The sequence below is a fragment of the Oryx dammah genome, unplaced genomic scaffold, assembly GCF_014754425.2.
Source record: "Oryx dammah isolate SB20612 unplaced genomic scaffold, SCBI_Odam_1.1 HiC_scaffold_2, whole genome shotgun sequence".
NCBI lineage: Eukaryota > Metazoa > Chordata > Mammalia > Artiodactyla > Bovidae > Oryx > Oryx dammah.
The window spans coordinates 185,290,632-185,311,096 of NW_024070186.1; the positions used below are offsets into that span (position 1 = coordinate 185,290,632).

General features: G+C 42.3%; 1 protein-coding gene across 1 annotated transcript in view; it reads left to right on the plus strand.

Moving 5' to 3' along the window:
• LOC120878061 (S-adenosyl-L-methionine-dependent tRNA 4-demethylwyosine synthase TYW1) overlaps positions 1-20,465 on the plus strand; it is a 142,020-nt gene that overhangs the window by 60,854 nt on the left and 60,701 nt on the right. The window contains exon 13 of the mRNA XM_040260637.1: positions 8,708-8,843. Within this exon, the coding sequence (XP_040116571.1) occupies positions 8,708-8,843 (136 nt within the window). The remainder of the gene's footprint in view (positions 1-8,707; positions 8,844-20,465) is intronic.

Here is a 20,465-nt window from a genome sequence, read left to right on the forward strand (position 1 = left end):
TTTGATATTGAAACTCCAACTAAAAAAATCTTAATTTTTCTACTTAAAAAAAAATAATTGTAATATATAGTGGAACTATATGTAACTTTGTTCTGTGTTTTCCAAGTCTGCTGTATATGTGTTGTCATACTTTCATAATTTAAAAAATAAAAAAGGAAGAGAAAAAAAAGGTGTCATTGAGGCATGATAGATGGATAAGCTTGGCAAACTGGATGGCTCTGTGAGCCCTGCATAGGAGAGCACTTAGCTGATGACTGGGAAAGTTCCAGCCAGGTTGATTGCTCGGTTAGTGGAGCTCTGTACAGTAGAGGGATCACCCATACTCTGGTATCTTTCAAAGAAACTCTTGACTTTGTAGCTGGTCTTCCCTTGACCAACATACAAGCATTACATTCAAGCTAGTGCGGCTTTTCAGGATACTTAACTTTTCTTTAAGGGGATCTCAGTTCTCCCTCCAGCTCCAAAGCATAGGGTTCCTTGCTGACAGTTCTTCCACAGAAGGGAGTTTTCACAGTGAGTGGAAGATTTATGGAAGATAGGAAAAAACACCTTAGGCAGATGAGAAAGCTTTATGTTTTTATTTGTCAACTTGGCGGCTAATAAAAGTGTCAAGAACGTGACACTTAATGATAGAGCCGTTGATGATTAAACAACAACACAAAACTCTTCTCTTGAGGAAAAGTCCTCTTAGTTCCACAAAAGCAAGTGTTTTTATAATAGTATTTTTGAAAGGCATGAAACTGAGGTACCATAGCATGCCTCAGTTAGCTTCTGCTATAATCATTTTCCTTGGGAGTGAGTCACTCAAACTTGCCACCATTCATTTGGTTTCCAGGTCAATGCACACTTCAGGTGGTGGGAAGCTGATGCTTCTGGAAAGAGTAGAGACGCCCAGTGCCCTTTCCCCCTCATCTTTTTATCTGGCAGTTTTCTGAGTTGTAATCTTGAAAATAAACTAGTAATAGAAAGCAAACTGTTTTCCCTGAGCTCTGAGAGCTGTTCTAGGAGATTATCAAACCCGAGGAGGGGGTCACAGGGCGCCCAGATCCACAGGCAGTTGATCAGAAGCACGGGTGGCAGATGGGACTGTGCCTGGTGTCAGAAGTAGGGGTGGCTTGGGACTGAGTCCTGACCCGGGAAGTGTGTGCTGACTCCAGGGATTTACTGTCAGAATAGAATTGAACACAGGACACCTAGCTGGTGTCTGCAGAGAACTACAGGACTCCTTGGTGTGGAGAGGAACCACACGTCTGGTGTCAGAAGTGTTGTGAATCAGAAACCAGATAAGTGTGTTCTGAAGTGATCTAATGTCGTAAAAACAGCACTTCATACTTGTTGCTTGGCAATTTTTGCCAGATTGTCTCTTTACAAAGGTTTCCAAAAGAAATCTCTTTTATGCAGAATCTCAGGATTTTAAATGTTGGCTCAAAAAAAAAAAAGTTTCTAAACATGATGCAGGACAAATAAAACCTACTCCTATCAATTGCCAGTTTGAGATTTCCAGTCTTAAGAACCCTCCGGGCCTTCCAACATAGCTCTGATTTTTTTTTTTTTTTTTAATTCCTGAAAAACACTGAGTCCCAGTAGGTTCAAGGCCATCCTCCTTGTACAGGGTACAAAGTACAGTCTGTTTTGCGCTACAGTAGACTGCAAAGGATGGCCATAAATTCTCCCTCTCCTTGTATCCATGATCCTTTGTACTGTAGCTCTGAGTGTTCCCCCCACTGACTCCAAGCTTGGCCACGTGACTTGCTTTGGCCAAGGGGAAGTGAGCGACGGTGACACAGCAGAGGCTTGAATAATGTCTGTGCATTGAGGCTTGCCCTTTCTTGCTGCTCTCTGAAACCCTGCCACCGTGTGATCAACTTCAGACTTGCTGGGGGATAAGAGGCTGCACACACAGAGGCCCCAGCTGTCCCAGCTGAGGCCATCATAAACCAGCCAGTCCAGCAGATGTGCCAACTGAGACTAGCAAAGGCAGCCAAGATAAGCGGGCCTCCCAGCCCATCCACGGAATTTCAAGCCATGTCTCTTGGGTCTCCTGCACTGGCAGGCAGTTCTTTACCACTAGCGCCAGCTGGGAAACAGGATCGATTGAAATCATCTTGATCGATCAAAATCATCGTGATCGATCACTGGTGATGAACTCAGCCTCTTATCTAGCTCGTCTCCCTTTTGTAGAGGTTGTGGGTGGGGCTGAAAGTGCCAACCCTCTAATCACTGGGTTGGTTCTTTTGGCACCAGCCACCTGTCCTCAAGCTGTCCAGGGGCCCACCAAGAGTCACCTCATTAATATAAATTCTTGTTTGGTGGAGAGGGCCTCATTAGAGATAATGGAAAACACTTCTCTCACCTCTGTCACTCGAGAAATACCAAAATCAGGAGCTCTGTGCTGGAGATTAGAGACAAAGACCAAGTGTCTGTTTCTTCCTATCTGACAGTATCACACCAAGGAATGGTTGTCTGTTCAATGAAGCCTGTACTTTTCAGTTTGCCATGCTCTCCACCACTTGGCTGTCTCCTCAGCCCTGAGGCTGAGTGTCATCTGCTACTTGTCAGAGGAGTCGCACTGTTGAATCCTTTACAGCAGAGAAATTTCCATCAGCATTTCTAATAGGCATGAAACAACGGAAGGCAGACAGAACGCCGCATACCAGAAAAATGGAAGCCTATTGCTTGGGGTAAGGCAAGAATATTCTTGAGTGTTTCACACACGGTCTTTGGTTCAGTGTCCAGAGAACCTCTTTTTCGTTTAGAAGTGGCTTGTTTGACTCGCATCATATCCTTGGCTCCTGCAGACAAGTGAGTTCAGGACTCTTAATTCTGGAGACTGCATGATCTATGCTGGCGTTGAGCCCTGCTGTCAGGAAGGCCCATCGCACCTGGATAATGCTGGTGCATTAACAGCTATTAATAATAGTGGTCCCACTAGACCACTGCATGTCATTCCTTCCTGTAAACTCTTCTGGGCTAAGGTGTCAAAGACCTCCTTGAGACATCTTGCTCAAAGCAGACCGTGGTAGAGTAAGGAAGGTGTTGAGGGTGATGTTCCACAACGCTGAACCCAGTTGTTGTTTTTTTCCTTCTATTTATTTATTTGGCTGCATGTGGTCTCACTTGCGGCATGTGGGTGCACAGACTCTCTAGCTGCAGTGTGCAAGCTAATTGTGGCATGCAGGCTCCAGAGCACACGGGCTCAGTAGTTGCTTCATGTGGGCTTTGTTGTCCCACAGCATGTGGGTTCTTAGTTCCCCAACCAGGGGTCAAACCTGTGTCCCCTTCATCGCAAGGCAGATTTTTAGCCACTGGACCATGAGGGAAGTCCCCTGAACCTAGTGGGTCCTTTCCTTTGTGGATGTTTGAATCCTAAAACTGTCTCCCTCTTTATGAGTGTATTAGAGGGTGGAGAGTCAAGTGTACAGCCCTTTGTAGACTGACTCGCTCTTGGCTTCATCTTCAGCTCACCTCTACACGATTTTCTTGTCCATTGTTTTTAAGTTTACATTTAAAATCTTATACTTTGTCTTTTTTGATACGTACAGTTAATTCAAAGCTTACTCCCTGCCAGCAGGCTTATTGTAAGAAGACAGAGCTTGGTTCCATTTTTAACTATGACACAATTAACATTTAACTTCCCACACCTCCTCCACCACTGCGGAATTTGCGCCTGTGTGTGTTTACTTTTGAGCATCTTCATCGAAACTATGTGTGAACTTCATTCTCTTTCTTTCAGTTCTTCCACTTGTGCTTCTGTTATTTGTTTGCTTCGTGTTTTTGCTATTAATAAGATAGTCACTATATGTGTTAGAGAAACTCTCTAAATTGGACATCTCTTCACATATTACTTAGTAAATGTTTGAAGAAATGCATGAATTTTAATACAATAAAGTTTTCTTGTGTTTATCAGCTCAAAATGGCTATAGATAACAGCTACAATGAAATGAAGATTGGTTATAAATACTACGTGCTCCTTTCCACAGAAGCTTTTTATTTTCTCCTAGCCTGTTTTGTTTGGTGTTTTTGTCGTTCAGTCACTAAGTCACGTCCGACTCTTTGCGACCCCATGGACTGAGCACGCCAGCCTTCCCTGTCTTTCATGATCTTCCAGAGTTTGCTCAAACTCATGGCCAGTGAGCCAGTGATGCCATTCGGCCATCTCATCCTCTGTCTTCCCCCCTCTCCTCCTGCCCCCAGTCTTTCCCAGCATCAGAGTCTTCTCCGGTGAGTCGGCTCTTCCCATCAGGTGGCCAAAGTATTGGAGCTTCAGCTGCAGCACCAGTCCTTCCAATGAATATTCAGAGTTGATTTCCTTTAGGAGTAACTGGTGTGATCTCCTTGCAGTCCAGGAGACTCTCAAGAGTCTTCTCCAGCACCACAGTTCAAAAGCATCAATTTTTCGGCGCTCAACTTCCTTTATGGTCCAACTCTCGCATCCGTACATGACTACTGGAAAAGCCATAGCTTTGACTATATGGACCCTTGTTGGCAAAGTGATGTTTCTGCCTTTTAATACGCTGTCTAGGTTCCTCATAGCTTTTCTTCCAAGGAGCATCTTTTAATTTTGTGGCTTAGTCACCGTCAGCAGTGATTTTGGAGCCCAAGAAAATAAAATCTGCCACTGTTTTGTTTGTATTAAGTTTAAAATATAGTCTTCTTTTTTGTCCATGAATTGATGGAATACTTTTCAGAACTATGCTTTTCTGGATGAGCTAAAAAGAGAGAGAGGCAGTACAGCAAAATGATGAGGAGCTTGGTTGGGCTCTGTCTAGAAGAGATCTGAATTTGAATCTTGACTTGCTTTCTTATTGTTTTTCTGACATGGGGAAGATAACTTCTCAGTGTCTAGTTACTCATCTGTAAAATGATCATAGTAATAACGACCACCTTGTAGTGACATTGTTAGTGCATAATATAATCCATGAAAAACACTGTTGGAAAGGTAGGCTATGTAATATCAGTCAGGTGAACTTTAAGGCAAGAACCATTACTTGAGATGAAATGGGGCATTTCCTAATAATAAAATATTAAACCCACTAGGAACATAAAGCAATATGTTTGTATATATGTCAGAATTTGTAAACACTCAGTAATATAATCTCAAAATTGACAGAACTCTAAGGAGAAATAGCAAGTTTTTTAACACGCTTCTCTCAAATGGATAAAACAAGTAAATCAAAATCAGTAAAAGTAGTGAAGATTTGAACAACTAAATTAACAAGTTTAGTTTATATGGCAGAAATAGAGTATTGAAGCTTGAAACTTTGGAATGTAAATTCTTTTTAAGAGCACAGAACTTGCTCTCAGAGCAGTTAACAAATGGCCATGTGCTGGCATTACAGCAGGTTTCAAGAAAGTATTGAAATCATTTAGAGCACAGTATCTGAACACAAGGCAATTAAACTATGAATCAGTACTTAAAGATAACTAGAATATTCCAATATGTATATAACTTAGTGTACTTCTCACTTGCTTATGGTCACTCTGGTTATTTTTTTATTAATAGGAGCATCAAAGTTACTACTGAATTCCCTTGATTTCTTGTTCAGTTGCTAAGTCATTTTCAGCTCCCTGCAACCCCGTGAACTGCAGCACACCAGTCTTCCCTGTCCTTCACTATTTCCCAAAGTTTGCTTAAACTTACATCCATTGAGATGGTGATGCTATCCAATCATCTCATCCTCTGTCACCCTCTTCTCCTGCCGCCAACCTTTCCTAGCATCAGGAAAGGTTCCAATGAGTCGGCTCTTCACATTAGATGGCCAAAGTTATTTGAGCTTCAGCATCAGTCTTTCCAGTGAATATTCAGGGTTGATTTCCTTTAGGATTGACTGGTTTGATCTCCTTGGTTTCTTACATACATGAATTTTTCTCCCTTTTTTCCTTTCTGTAGAGATGAGTAGGTTCATTTTAGGTAGGACCTTGATATGATTATTGAGATTATTCTGGGTAGAATGAGGCCTGATCTCTAAAGAAAGGAAGAAAGAGAGGATTTTTATGTTACTTCTATACATGTTATTTCTATATGTGATCATTCATAACTCAGGTTTAAAATTAGCAGGATAAAGGTCATCACAATAATCATATCAAGATTCACAGGATGTTTTCACTGGGGATTGGGGCTCAGGCTTTATATCCTTTTCATTGTATAGTTTTTAATTATTCTCAACAGCATTGAGAGATTCTGAGACTCAGGAATTATTATGATAGTTTTAAGGATGTGACTAAAACCATCCTATCTCTGTATAGAATCGAGGCAGACAAATGACTGAGCTTGGAGCCTCTTTGCCTGTTTTTTCAGGGAAGAGAGGCCAATAGCAGAGACTCAGAACATTGCTCCAAGGTCCTTTTACTGCTTTTGAGCCACTTAGGAATGCACTCTACAGCTCCTTAGGACTTTTCCTCTTCTCCATTCTTCCTCTGCTCCTTGGGAAAAAATCTATAAAATTCCTTGATTATAGCACTTCAGACATCTAGTATTGACAAAATTCCTTATTGCTGGTGTCAATGTCCAAGCCTTTTTTTTTTTTTGAAATGATGGAGGCTTGTAAAACAACTAAGCCCTTTGGAATTTACTGTTCATAATTTAAAAGCAGGTATGGAGGTGTAGTGAAAAGGTCAGGCCGGTTCCCATTTTGCATCAGGCAGCTTTATGACACAAAGTTCTGTGAGTTATTAGATGATGATAGCCTGCAGTATCCATTAAGATGATCTTTTTTAGTTTTGTAAAACACAAAGTCCAGTTAGAGTAGCTTATCTTATTAAAGAGGCCCCCAGCTAAAGGGGTGGTGAGACAGGTTGCTGCCATTATAGTTTGCAGTCGTTTTGCATTTCCAGTAATTGATGTCCTTTGCTCAGTAGTGACACATTATTGAACTTTTAAGGATTCCTTTTAGATATCATATCAGCACTTGAGAGGGATTAAAGCAATGAGAGTCTGCTGTGTTTTAATCATTCTTTCCTAGCTTTGATCAAAGCTTACATGTCACATGTCATTACAAGCATTTGTTTGGCCTACATTCCTTTAAAAGTTCTGTCAGTTGAAGTCAACAGTATCCACTGAAAAGTAGCTTTCAGTGTCTACTGATATGACTGGGTAAAAAGAAAAATAGAGTTCCTGTCCGTCAAGGAAAGTTGTAAGGCCAACCCTGATAGGTATAAAAAAGCACATAAACCCCGTTGATGGTGAATTTTATGGCATGTGAATTATGTGTCAGTTTTTTAAAGGGCATAGACTTTGAAACCAAAAAAACACATAGATAACATTCTCAAGGTAAATATAAATTATGGAATGGTTATAGGAAATTAATAATGGGAGAATTTAGTTGGGATTATTAAGGGGTAATTTCTTTCTTTCTTGGAATTCACTGAAGAGAGTGAATTATGAGACCCATTGGCAGGGAGAACAGAGAGGCTTTGGAAAAAGTACAATCTGAGCTTTAAACATAACTGGCAAGAAATGTGGTAGATGATTACTTTGTGAAATGAACCAGTGAGTTTGAGAAAAGTGGGGAATGAGTGGTACTGATGGATGCAGATTAAGAAGGCAAAAACAAATAAAAATCTTCAGCGTGTATTTTTCTTCTGGGTTGTGCGCTTTTGTGAATATGTGGCTGCTCTTCTGCTAGCTCTGCTTTGCTGATGGCCCTCGGAGTAGGTCATTGTTTGTCTGCACGAGGCTTGACTGTCAACCCACTCCTGTTCTCAGAGGCCTAGATGAGGCCTTGGTGTGGCTCTGTGACTTCAGAGAAGACTTGTTCTTGTTCCTTAGAAAACCCCATCAGCAAATGGATGATGGGAGGTGGCCCATCAGCACAGACCCCTGGAGAAGCCTTAGTGGCAGAGTTTTTGGAGCTTCGGTCTGAGAGCCCCTTGTAATTGAGCTGAAAGTGCCAGACCTAAAGCTTGATCTTGTTTTATTTTCCACTGAAACACCTGTTTGAAGAGAGACCAGTTTTAAGTAATCAAATGTTTTCAGTTCATTAGGGATGGTGTCCAGTCATTAAAAAAACAAGCAACTGATATTTCATTGTGTTACAATGTCGTGCATGCTCCGCCCTGTCTGATGGTTTATCACCCCATGGACTTAGCTCACCAGTCCTCTCTGTCCTTGGCATTTCCCAGGCAAGAAGACCGGAGTGGGTTGCCATTTCCTTCTCCAAGGGGTCTTCCCGACCCAGGGATTGAACTTGCATCTCTTGCATCTCCTGCATTGAAAGTGGAAGTCGCTCAGTCATGTCCAACTCTTTGCAACCCCATGGACCATACAGTCCATGGAATTCTCCAGGCCAGAATACTGGAGTGGGTAGCCTTTCCCTACTCCCAGGAATCTTCCCAACCCAGGGATTGAACCCAGGTCTCCCTCAATACACGTGGATTCTTTACCAGCTAGGCCACAAGGGAAGCCCAAGAATACTGGTGTGGGTAGCCTGTCCCTTCTCCAGAGGATTTTCCCAACCCAGGAATCGAACCAGGGTCTCCTGCATTGCGGGCAGATTCTTTATCAGCTGAACTATGAGGGACGCCCACCAGCTGAGCTACCAGTGAAACAAATCATACCTTCAATTTCTGGGAGAAGTAAAAGCCTCTATACCCAGTGACATGTTTAAGCACTGCATTTATTACAAATTGTAAGTTTAGCGTTGTGGAGAGCCTGACTTATGCGTAATTTTCTTCTGTTGTGTTTTTTTTTAAATTTTGAATTACCAAGGGACCTCAAACCAGTTACCCAGCTCTACGTCAGTGTGGATGCTAGCACCAAAGACAGCCTGAAGAAAATTGACCGCCCGCTCTTCAAGGATTTCTGGCAAAGATTCCTCGATAGTTTAAAAGCCTTGGCTGCAAAGGTAATAGTTATGACATCTTTAAAAAAAAAATGGAGAGGTTTTTCTTTTCTTTCTAAAAAAGACTAAAATCTACAACTTTTTTTAGACTTCCACTTTTATTATTCAGTAAATATTTATTTATTGACTTCCTCTTAAGTTTCTAGCACTGTGCCTTATGTATTATATGTCTTTCATGTATTTAGAGAGAGGGATGCATACCCCCAAAGCTAATTAAACACAGTTAAGCCGCAGTACATAGCAACCCTAGAATATGTTTAATTATGAAATTAGTTTTCCTGAATTTCTAGAACAAAATTACCTACCCAGTAAGGAACTCAACCCCAAAGCATCCAAATTTGATGTCTTTTCCTGCAAACCTTTGCCCCTTCTTAAGTCTCCTTATTCTTTTAGACCTAAAGTACTGGTCCTTCTCCATTGGCCCACTGTCAGTATTTGATATTTTCTGTTAGTTCTACCTTTAAAAAAAAATTAATTAAAATTTTTGGCTGTACTGAGTCTTCGTGTGTACATGGACTCTCTTAATTGCTGTGTGCGGGCTCAGTTGCCCCAGGGCATGTGGGATCTTAGTTCCCCTACCTGGGATCAGACCTGTGTCCTCTTCATTGGAATGTGGATTCTTGACCACTGGACCACCAGGGAACTCCCTCGCTCTGCCTCTGGTTCTCTTGTGGCCGTTTTCCTCTTTGTTGTTCTCTTTGCTTCTGCCCTGCGGTTCCACATGCTCTCCCCAGGTCTGATATTGATGACCACTGTAGGAGCCTAAAAATTGAGTTTCTTATTCCTAGTGGGATTCGAGAATCTGCATTTTAAGCATCTCGGGCGACTTTTGACGTGTAGCCGAAGATGGGAGTCAGTGTCCCAGAAAACCTGCCCTTCCTGCCCCATGGCTGTCTGGCTGCAGTGGACATTTCCAGGCTCGTCATTCACCATATTCCCTAGGAATGCTACACGTCTCTACTCATCTTGCCATTTCTGCAGGTGTGCCCAGCACTTTTCTCAAGAGCCCAGACTGTCCTTTCTTTCCATTTCTTTGACTTGCAGAAATTCTATGCAACCTTCAGGTCTCAGCTTCCTTACTACCTCTGCTGTGAAGCCTTCTCCAGTTGCAGATAGCTGCCCGTCTCCCTTCCTAAGTTTCATATCTGTAAACACACTTCATTTCCTCTGTTTTATCCTAGCTACCCTCTCCCGAACTGGATTCCTTATTCATATCTGAATTTTATCTTACATAGCACACTTTATGGTATTTGTGTGCTATGCTTAGTCATTCAGTTGTGTCCAATTCTTTGTGATCCCATGGACTATAGCCTACCAGGCGCCTTTGTTCATGGGGATTCCCCAGGCAATAGTGGAGTGGGTTGCCATGCCCTTCTCCAGGGGATCTTCCCAACCCAGGGATTGAACCCAGGTCGCCTGCATTGTAGGCGGATTCTTTACCATCTGAGCCACCAGGGTATTTGACAAATGTTTGTTAAAAGAGTGAATGAGACTCACCAGAGCTCTGTAGTGGTAAGAGGTACTGTATACATTTTCTTTATTTTTCAGCTGATCACATTCCATACTCTCTACTATCCCTCCTGCCCAATTTTATGCTTGAGAAATTAAATCAGTGCCTTTTTTGGTGATTGACGTTATATAAGACATGAAAAATAGGCATTAGTTTCTGATCCATCTTGGATTATTTATAAAACTAGCAAGTTAACATCTGGCTTGGTTGCTAAGTTCTCTTTGGCTGTGGACTTTACCTTCAGGTGTATCCTCTTCGCTTGTTGCTAAGACAGGAGATACAGCACATAAAAATCAGAATAGGTTTAAATGGAAGCAAACAGTGGGGTTGGCAATATCAAACACATATGATACACACAACTCTGTATAAAATAGATAACTAACAAGGGCCTACTGTATAGTGTAACAGAGAAGGCAATGGCACCCCACTCCAGTACTCTTGCCTGGAAAATCCCATGGACGGAGGAGCCTGGTGGGCCGCAGTCCATGGGGTTGCTGAGGGTCAGACACGACTGAGCGACTTCACTTTCACTTTTCACTGTCATGCATTGGAGAAGGAAATGGCAACCCACTCCAGTGTTCTTGCCTGGAGAATCCCAGGGACAGGGGAGCCTGGTGGGCTGCCGTCTATGGGGTTGCACAGAGTCAGACATGACTGAAGCGACTTAGCGGAATAGTGTAAGGAACTACCCAGTATTCTGTAATGCCCTGAAGGCAAAAAGAATCTGAAAAAGAGTGGAATATTTATATGTATAACTACCTGAACTACTTTGCTGTATACCTGAAACTAACACAGCATTGTAAGTCAACTGTACTCCAATAAAAATGAAAAAAATCTCAAACACATATGAGATTGTTATCCAGGCCTATCTGAGTCAGAGTGTGGAAGATGACAAGTAGGCATCAGCAGACTGGCTCAATAGTCTCCTTTTTTCCTTTTGGCCAAAAGCTTCCACAAATGCATTCTTTAATTATTTTAATTATTTGTTGATCCTGATTTACAATGTTGTGCTCATTTCTGCAGTGCAGTGAAGTGACTCAGTTATATATCTATATATTTTATATGCTTTTCCATTATGATTTATCCTGGGAGATTGGGTAGAGTTCCCTGTGCTATATAATAGGCCCTGTTGTTTCTCCACTCTAAATGTCAGAGTTTGTATCTACTAACCCCAAATCCCAATCCATCCCTCTCTCCCTCACCTCCTTGGCAACTACATGTCTGTTCTCCATGAGTCTTGTTTTTGTTTTGTAGAAAGGTTCGTTTGTGTCCTATTTTAGATTCCACATGTCAGTGATATCATAAGGTATTTGTCTGTTTCTGACTTACTTTACTTAGTAAGACAGTTGTATCTACGTTGCTGCAAACAGCACTGTTTTGTGACTTTTTAATGACTGAGTGGTATTCCATGGTATATATGATCCACATTTTCTGGAAGAATGTGAAGATGTCTTTGACCCAGTATGGAAATTTAGCAAAAATACAGAAGGCAACTCCTGCTTCAAAGCAACACAAAATGAATTCTTATCTTGAAGTTCAGTTCAGTTCAGTTGCTCGGTCGTGTCCGACTCTTTGAGACCCCATGAATCGCAGCACGCCAGGCCTCCCTGTCCATCTCCAACTCCCGGAGTTCACTCAGACTCACATCCATCGAGTCAGCCTTTAAATGTCCAATTCAATTGTAAGTAGTCTGGATTGGCTCATTGTTAGCCATGTGGTAACTTAAAGTTCTACAATATTTTCTAACCCATGAGCTTCTTACCTATAACATCATATTTGTGTTCATGTAACTCTAGTTGGAAAAGTTTTCTTGGGCTGTTTAAACTAGCTGGCTGCAGTTTAGGATAATTGCTTTCTAAGCATTTTGCAGCGATTAGTTTATGTTTCTCATTCTTCCATTGTTTATACTGTCATTTAGGAAAGATCTGTGGCAGGAAGCTGCTGTCAAAATAAAAAGTTTTAACTCAAGCTATGTTATTTCCTTTTGAATATCTGATATGATTGGTACATTAGATAATTATCAAGAAAGGTCGACTTTACTGCTGTTTAATACTAGAACATAAGACATTTATGTTGTGGCTATACTTTTTTACTAGGGCCAAATATATGATTACTATAATCTCATATCATTTGAGTTTTTAAATGAAAACTTTATAATAAAAGTGATACTTCAATTAGAACACCCATAATATTATCTCCTGTTATTTGTTTGAGCATTTAATATACCTGAGCAAGGAAAAGCATTTGAAGAATTTCTTAAACTTTATAAACAGAAATCTGATTTTTCCCAAGTTTTTCAGCCTATGTGTGAGCTTGTACCTCCCAAAGTAGAAGGTAGCATATTTTGTTTTATTACTCTTGGCAAGTATAGTGTTTACATTTTAAGATTTTTATCCTTTGTCAAAATGTTCTTTTCAAATATGAGGGGAGAAATATATTGGTATTTGAGTATGTAGGGCTAAAAAGCAATTTTGTCAAGATAACAGCATAAAATGTGTTAGCTTCAGTTTCTGAACACAGCAGCTACTTGTTAAAGTCTTTTTTTTTTTTAAAGAGAAATTCATTTTGTGCAAGACGACACTGCCTACCTTTGGCAGTAGACTTTTCATCAGCAGTGTGACCAGTTTTCTTTCTGCTGGTCCATTATTATGCCAAGCTGAAGATCCAGTAGGAAATGAAAGTAATTAATCTTTCCCCATGTTTGAGCAATAATATTGATATTCTTGAAACCTCATGTTTGAAAGACAGAAATAATTCCCCTCATTACATTCTTGGATGTTCAAAATGAACATTAGTTCTATGGATATGAATATGCATTGAGCTGATGTTTTTAGAGTAATGTCTTATTGTTAAGAAGGGCTTGTGTGCGTGCTTGCTAGTCACTCAGTCATGTCCGACTCTTTGCGACCCCATGGCCTGAGCCAGGCTCCTCTATCCATGTGGATTGTCCAGGCAAGAATACTGGAGTGGGTTGCCATGCCCTCCTCCAGGGGATCTTCCCAACCCAGGGATCAAATCTAGGTCTCCTGCATTGCTGGCAGATTTTTTATGTCTGAGCTACCAGGGAAACTGTACATTAATGAGATGATTGTGTATCTAATATTTAAATAAACTGAAGTATTCATGTGGCCTACAACTGGCAGATTTAAAAAAACAAACATTTAATATTTGTCCTTATCTGATTATAAAATATTACATGTTGATTATAGAAAGGTGGGGGAAGTAAAGAGAAAAGAAGAAGTTGCCCATAATTCCAGGACTTTGAGACAACTACCACTGACATTGTGAAGTAGTTCTATTCATCCTTTGGGGGAGGGTCTTCTTTTTTGCATATATGATTCAATTTTGTATGATGCTCTTTGTTGTTAACACTGGGTCATGAGCATTTTTCCGTGCTAATAAAAATTCTCTTTGACCTTCAGGTTAAAGCCAGTATAGTTTTTCACTAGTAACAATGTGAAATAGTAGAAAAAAAATATATATGGGTCTCTGTCCCTAGTTCCTGGCACAGAGCTCCTAAAGCCCTTGTAGTTTTCTAAGTGATAAGAGCACTAGAAGCATCTTTTCTTCTCATAAGGCAAATTTGGGTGGGCTCCTGGATGGATCCTGCTTGAGGGCTGGTCAGCAGGGTGACTAAACCATAATTAGAAGCTTGGAATTATCAGCACTCCCCACCACACACACACACACACACACACATGCACACATGCACACACACACACACACACACACAGAAGGGCTAGAAGTGAAGTTAATGATTGATCGTGCCTGCAAGAAGAAGCCTCTATAAAAATCCCACTCGGGGTTTGGGAAGCTTCCAGGTTGGTGAACACAACCACATATCAGGAGGGTGATGTGCCCCCATCTCCATGGGGACAGAAGTGCCTGTGCTTAGGACCCTCCCAAGACCATATGTTATGCATCTGTTCATCTGTACCATTTAATAAACTGGTGAATGTAGGTCAGTGTTTCCCTGAGTTCTCCGAGCTGCTCTAGCAGATTAATCAAACCAGAGGAGGGGGCCCTGGGAACCTCTGATTTAGAGCCCATCAGCCAGGAGCGCAGGTGACAGCCTAGACTTGGGACTGGCCTCTGAAGTAGGTGTAATGTTAAAAGTGAGTTAATTGGTGGGACACCCAGCTCATGTTGCAGAGAATAATTTGGTGGCGGAAAATCCCTCACACATGTGACCAGAAGTGTCAAAAGTGATGTGTTGTGTGTGAATGGTAAAGTAAAATGGTAAAAAACCCAGGGGAGGGAAGCCTGGGTTTTCCCCTCCTCACTTAGCTTCCTGCTTGTTGGCCAGTATCAGGGTCTCACCAGAGTGCGTTCCAGCCTGCTGCTGCTTCTTCGTCGGGGCCTGAGTGTAGATCAGGTTCCTGTCCTGAGCACACCTGGGAGGGATCCTTGTGTCTCTGCTGTTCTCCAGTTGCAACAGGAACATTTCATTACTTTCTAACATTTCTAAAGTCAGATGCAGCTAGAAATGGCATGTCATATTCAGTTGGTAGCATTGTTACTTTCATAGAGGAGAGACATAAAATAATGGTACATAAGATAATTGTGTGTCTTACAGTGTAGCAAATCTTGTGTGTGTGAGTCGCTCAGTTGTGTCCAACTGTTTATGGCCCCCTGGACTGTAACCTGCAGTCTTCTCTGTCCATGGGATTCTCCAGGCAAGAATACTGGAGTGGGTTGCCATTTCCTCCTCCAGGGGATATTCCCCACCCAGGGATCGAACCTGGGTCTCCTGCGTTGCAGGCAGATTCTTTACCATCTGAGCCACCAGTTAAATAGTATTCTTCTTCCTTCCTTCCTTTTTAGAATGAACTAATCTCCTCTCTCGGAGAAGGCAATGTCAGCCCACTCCAGTACTTTTGCCTGGAAAATCCCACGGATGGAGGAGCCTGGTAGGCTGCAGTCCATGGGGTTGCTAGGAGTCGGACAGAACTGAGCGACTTCACTTTCACTTTTCACTTTCATGCATTGGAGAAGGAAATGGCAACCCACTCCAGTGTTCTTGCCTGGGGAATCCCAGGGATGGGGGAGCCTGGTGGGCTGCCGTCTGTGGGGTCGCACAGAGTCGGACACGACTAAAGCAACTTAGCAGCAGCAGCAGCAGCAATCTCCTCTCTATCATTCTGACCGGTTGCCCTGCTTATTGACCTATTTGGTTTATTTCTTCCTCCCATCATTATGCCAAAGTCTTCTCTTGAGCTTTGGTCCATATGGCTGTAGTCTGGATATCTGTTTCTTATTATTATCTTTTTTTAGACTTTATTTTGCCCTTTACGTTTATCTAACTTGCGTGTATCCTCTCTGTATTGTTGATCCCATCCAGCCTGGATTTTGTGCCATTTCACCCTCCTTTGCTTGGCTAAGAGGGTATTCTGGTTTTAGCCACTCTAGAAATCAGACCAAGACTGCTGACCTTGATCTCTCCAGTTGTTTTTGTTGTTGTCTAGTGGCTAAGTTATGTGGCTCTTTTGTGACTCCATGGACTGTAGCTTCCAGGCTCCTCTGTCCATGAGATTTTCCAGGCAAAAATACTGGAGTGGGTTGCCATTTCTTCCTCCAGGGGATCTTCCCAACCCAGGCATTGAAATCGAGGCTCCTACCGTGTCTCCTGAATTGCAGGCAGATTCTTTACCAGTGAAAGTGAAGGTCGCTCAGTCGTGTCCGACTCTTTGCAACCCCATGGACTATAGAGTCCATGGCATTCTCCAGGCCAGAATACTGGAGTGGGTAGCCTTTCCCTTCTGCAGGGGGTCTTCCCAACCCAGGGACTGAAGCCAGGTCTCCCGCATTGCAGGTGGATTCTTTATCAAGTGAGCCGCAAGGAAATCCCTTTACCACTGAGCCCGTGGGGAAATCTGCAAACTGGTTGACTCTCTCCAGTCCTAGGAAATTCCCTACTGAGTAGAGAATAGATTTTCTCCAGACCTGACTTCTGCATAAGCGTATTACGAAAAGATGAGCATGCTGCGTCTTAGGTTCATGTTGAGGGATCAGGTGATGTCTTATAGCTAAGTAGATAGTTGTTTACAGGACTCAGAGACTCAGAGGAATGTTGGAGTGTGAATATGTAGATTTAGAAGTCATCTCTAGCCGTAGATTGCAGGTGAAGGCAAGAAAGTGGATGGAATTATCTAAGAAATGTCTAAAGAAGACCAAAGAAGGAGCCTTAGGGAAGACAAATTTTGAAGCTTTCAAGATGAGGAGTGTATGTAGAAAGTGAGTCTGGTGTGGTACGTAGTGAGTTTGGTAACAGTATTTTTACAATACATACAATTCAAAGAAACTGAGTTTTCATGAAGTTACTGAGGGACTGTTAAGGGGTAGTGAAAAAGAAACTTGGTTTACCAGTTGACCTCTTAATGACTGAATCAAAATGGAATATAGTGTTTTGCATAGAAGCCACTGTGTAGTGGGTTGAGTGGAAGGATGGAAGTCGAAAGAGTAAACAATAGATATTAATGTGATGAATAGTAACTTTTTGAACCCAGAGCAATAATATTGTTTAATGAAGAAATTAAAGGCATTTCCTTTTATCAGGTTAAAATTAGTTAAGCATATCTACTAAAAATAAGTTAGAAAATAAATATCCCCATAATGAAGAAAATAAGATGACATGTATGCCACCAGAATTCAAAGACAAAAGTATTATTACTATGATGCTGCTTTTCTTTCAGAATTTTAATTCATGTGTATGTGTATGTCTTACTTATAAAATGGGATTGTTACATATTTTTGCAACTGTACTTTTTAATTTAACATATCTTGAAAACTCTGTCATCTTCTATCACCATAGATTAATTTTGCCTGTTCTTGAACTTTTGTTTCTGATTTGACTATTTTTTGAACTTTGTACAAATAGAACCATTTATTATGTTTTATGCTGTGTCTTTTTCTCTCCTCGGTATCATGTTTGAGATATCTCTATGATATTATAGATAACAGTTTATTCATTTTTACTGCCCTACAGAATATGACTATACAACAAATTTTTTAGTGTTTCTACCTTTGGTGGACATTTGATTTATGGTTTTGACTATTATGAATAATTTTGGGGGACATTCTTATGTATATCTAAATATACATGCATTTCTGTTGGGTAAATATGTAGGCCAGATTTGTCAGATTACAGGATAAGTGTATGTCCCACTTTAGTAGGTGTTGCCAGTTTTCCAAATTAACTATGCCAATTTATACTTCCCCCAGCAGTGTATGAGAGGGTCAGTCATTCTGCGCTCTCTGACCTCCTCCCCACTTTTTAAAATGTAGCCATCGTTGTTGTTGAGTGATATTTCACTGTAGATTTAGTTTGCATTTCCTCAGTGCGTACCTTTCATGGTTTTACAGATGTTAACTGGCTGTTTGGCCATCCTTTTTATGTGAATTATGTGTTCAGTTCTTTTGTTCCTTATTTATTTGGATTACCGTTCATTTTTTATTGACTTGTAAATGTTCTAAAATATATTTCGGATACAAGTGCTTTGTCATTTATATGTACTCAAGGTATCTTCTAGTCTGTCTTTGCCTTTTTCCTCTTAATGATATCTTTTGATAAGCAGAAGTTCTTCATTTTAACAAAGCCCAATTTATCAATTTGTTGAAGTTTCATGGTTAGTGGTTTTCATGTCCTGTTTATGAAATCTTTGCCTACCCCAAGGTCATGAAGATATTTGCTAATTTTTTTTAGTAAGAGCTTTATTAGTTTTTCTTTCACATTTGGAACTATGAATCATCTCAAATTAATTTCTTTAGGATAATTTGTGGAGGGTTTATTTACTAAGGGGTTAATTATGCAAGTGTGTGGGAGGAATAGGGGGACTAAGGGGAGAGTGCCAAGAATCCTGGGGCCAGCAGCACCAGAGCATTACTATCCCAGGAGTCAAAGGGACAAGGGGGAGGAGAGGCTACTGCAGCCTGGGAGGAGGGGAGAGTACTGTAGAGCAGGTCATCTGGAGAAGGTAGTGATGTTCTGTGATATTTTGTCCCGGGCCACAGCCACAGCCTTGCAAGGAGAGAAGAGGCCCTTTCTCCTCCCTTCTCAACTGATGTTCCCATTGGCCAGAGCCCAAAGGAAGGACTAGGTAGGCCGGGAACTGGTTCCTCTTGAGGGGGATTACCTGATCTGGGGAGGCCTCTCTAGACCAAAGTACAGCCCAGAGGAAGGAGTAAGTAGTTTTGTAGTCGAGCGCAGCCCTGTGCAGCCCTTAGCATACAACTGTTGCTATGCGCCATCACCGTGCATCCCGTTACTAGGCAGTGGTTACCACGGAACCATTAGTGGTCCTTCTTAGCCATTGGTTGGTGCCACAATGGGCCCTGTCCCCAAGCAACCAACTATCAAGGAGCCACTGTTCGTGGGCTATTCAGCCAGAGGTCAGAGGAGTGGTGGTCCTCAGGCAGAGAGTGAGATAAGAGGCGAATCCCAGCCTTCTCCCTGGGGTCCTCCAGCTCACCCGGCTTTGGGTCAGTGGGTGAGCTGGGGGCCCAGGAAACAGGCTGGGAGCTGTGTCCTGCAGGGCTCCAGAGCCCTTGCCAAGGCCACCCAACCGGCCAGACCCAGGCCTTGAGGTGGTGGTGACTCTGTCCCCTATCCCCGTCTCTGTGACCTCGTGGCAGCGGCCATCTGCATAGGATGCAGTGTGTGTGACTTGGCCCCCGCTGTTTGGGCGACCTGAGGAACCTGTTTGGTCCTGGGTGCCTGGATCCCTCAGTGTTGACAGCTGGACCTCAGAGGGTGAAGGTTGTGCCTTGGGACCTGGCGCTTTCTTGTCAGAACAGAGAATAACATTCCTTTGGTGGAATATACAGGAACATCGTTAGCTGACCATGACCAAGCCTGACCTCAAGAACAAAGGATCTGATACCTAGACTTACAACAACTAACCACACCCCTCTCCCACCTTTGCTAGAAATGGGCTTTGCTGAGAGCTTTGGGGGAGTTTGGGCTTTTTAAGGCATAAGCCCGCCTCTCCTTGCAGGGCCCTCCCTAAACCTTTTTCTCCTCCAAACTCTGACATTTTGGTATTGTTTGGCCCCACTGTGCAATGGGCATGTGGACTTGCCTTTTGATAACAGTTGGGGTCACTGCTTGGACACTGCAGGTATGAACTCAGTCTCCCAAGGCCTATGTGCTGGTTGTTGCAGTTCCTCCCCATGGAAGAGTGGTCACAACTGAAGAGTCTCCTCCTGTCCCCATGGTGCAAGGTCAGGGTAGAGGCTCCCACAAGACCACCCGTGATGCTGGGGGCAGGGAGGGTGCTGGATTCTCTTTTCCTATTGGAGCAGCCAGAGACTCAGGAGGTGGTGCTGCCCTGGCCTGGAGGAGGGGCAGTGTGGTCAGTGCGCTGCTGTTTCTCCGACCTTCCATCGCAGTCTGTCATGGTCGCCGTGGTGCTGGACGTGCTTCAGCCTCACCTTCCCTGTTCCAGAATTCTCTCCGTGGTGTCTTGGTTTTGAAGAGTTGTTAGTCTTCTTCTGAGAGGGACAGAAGTCAGGAACAGTCTGTGTCACCCTCTTGGTGATGTCACTCTCAAATATATTTTTATATATGGTATGAGATGGCAGGTTGGGGTTAATTTAAAACTTTGAGATTGGTTCTCTATGTCCATCTTCAGCTTTTTCCTTCAAGACCTAGTCCTCTTGCTCTCTGTGAATTCTGCCCTTAGTAACGTGCTTAAAAAGTCCTCCCCAACCCATCCTGGGTTATAAAAATATTGATGTGTATTTTCCTGCTCTTTCATGGCCTGAGTTTAAAAATCTTGACTCTTTAATCCAATTGGGATACAATTTCATATTTACTTTTATTTAGTCACCTGGTATCATTTATTGAATTATTTATTTCTCATGCACTGATCTGATAAGCTTATTGTATCTTGAGACATATCGGTGCCAGTTCATTCCAAGGAGATGCTGTATGTGTGGATTTTGACCTTTCTTTCCCCATTAACAGTGTGGCACAGACATTTTCCCACAGTGGTACATATAACACTTCAGCGCCGTTCTTATTGTCTGGGTGATATCTCATTCTGAGCATCTCATAATTTAATTTGCAGGGTTTGTCTTTGGCTTCTTTCCCTGTCTCCTCCCTCTTCCCCATCCCC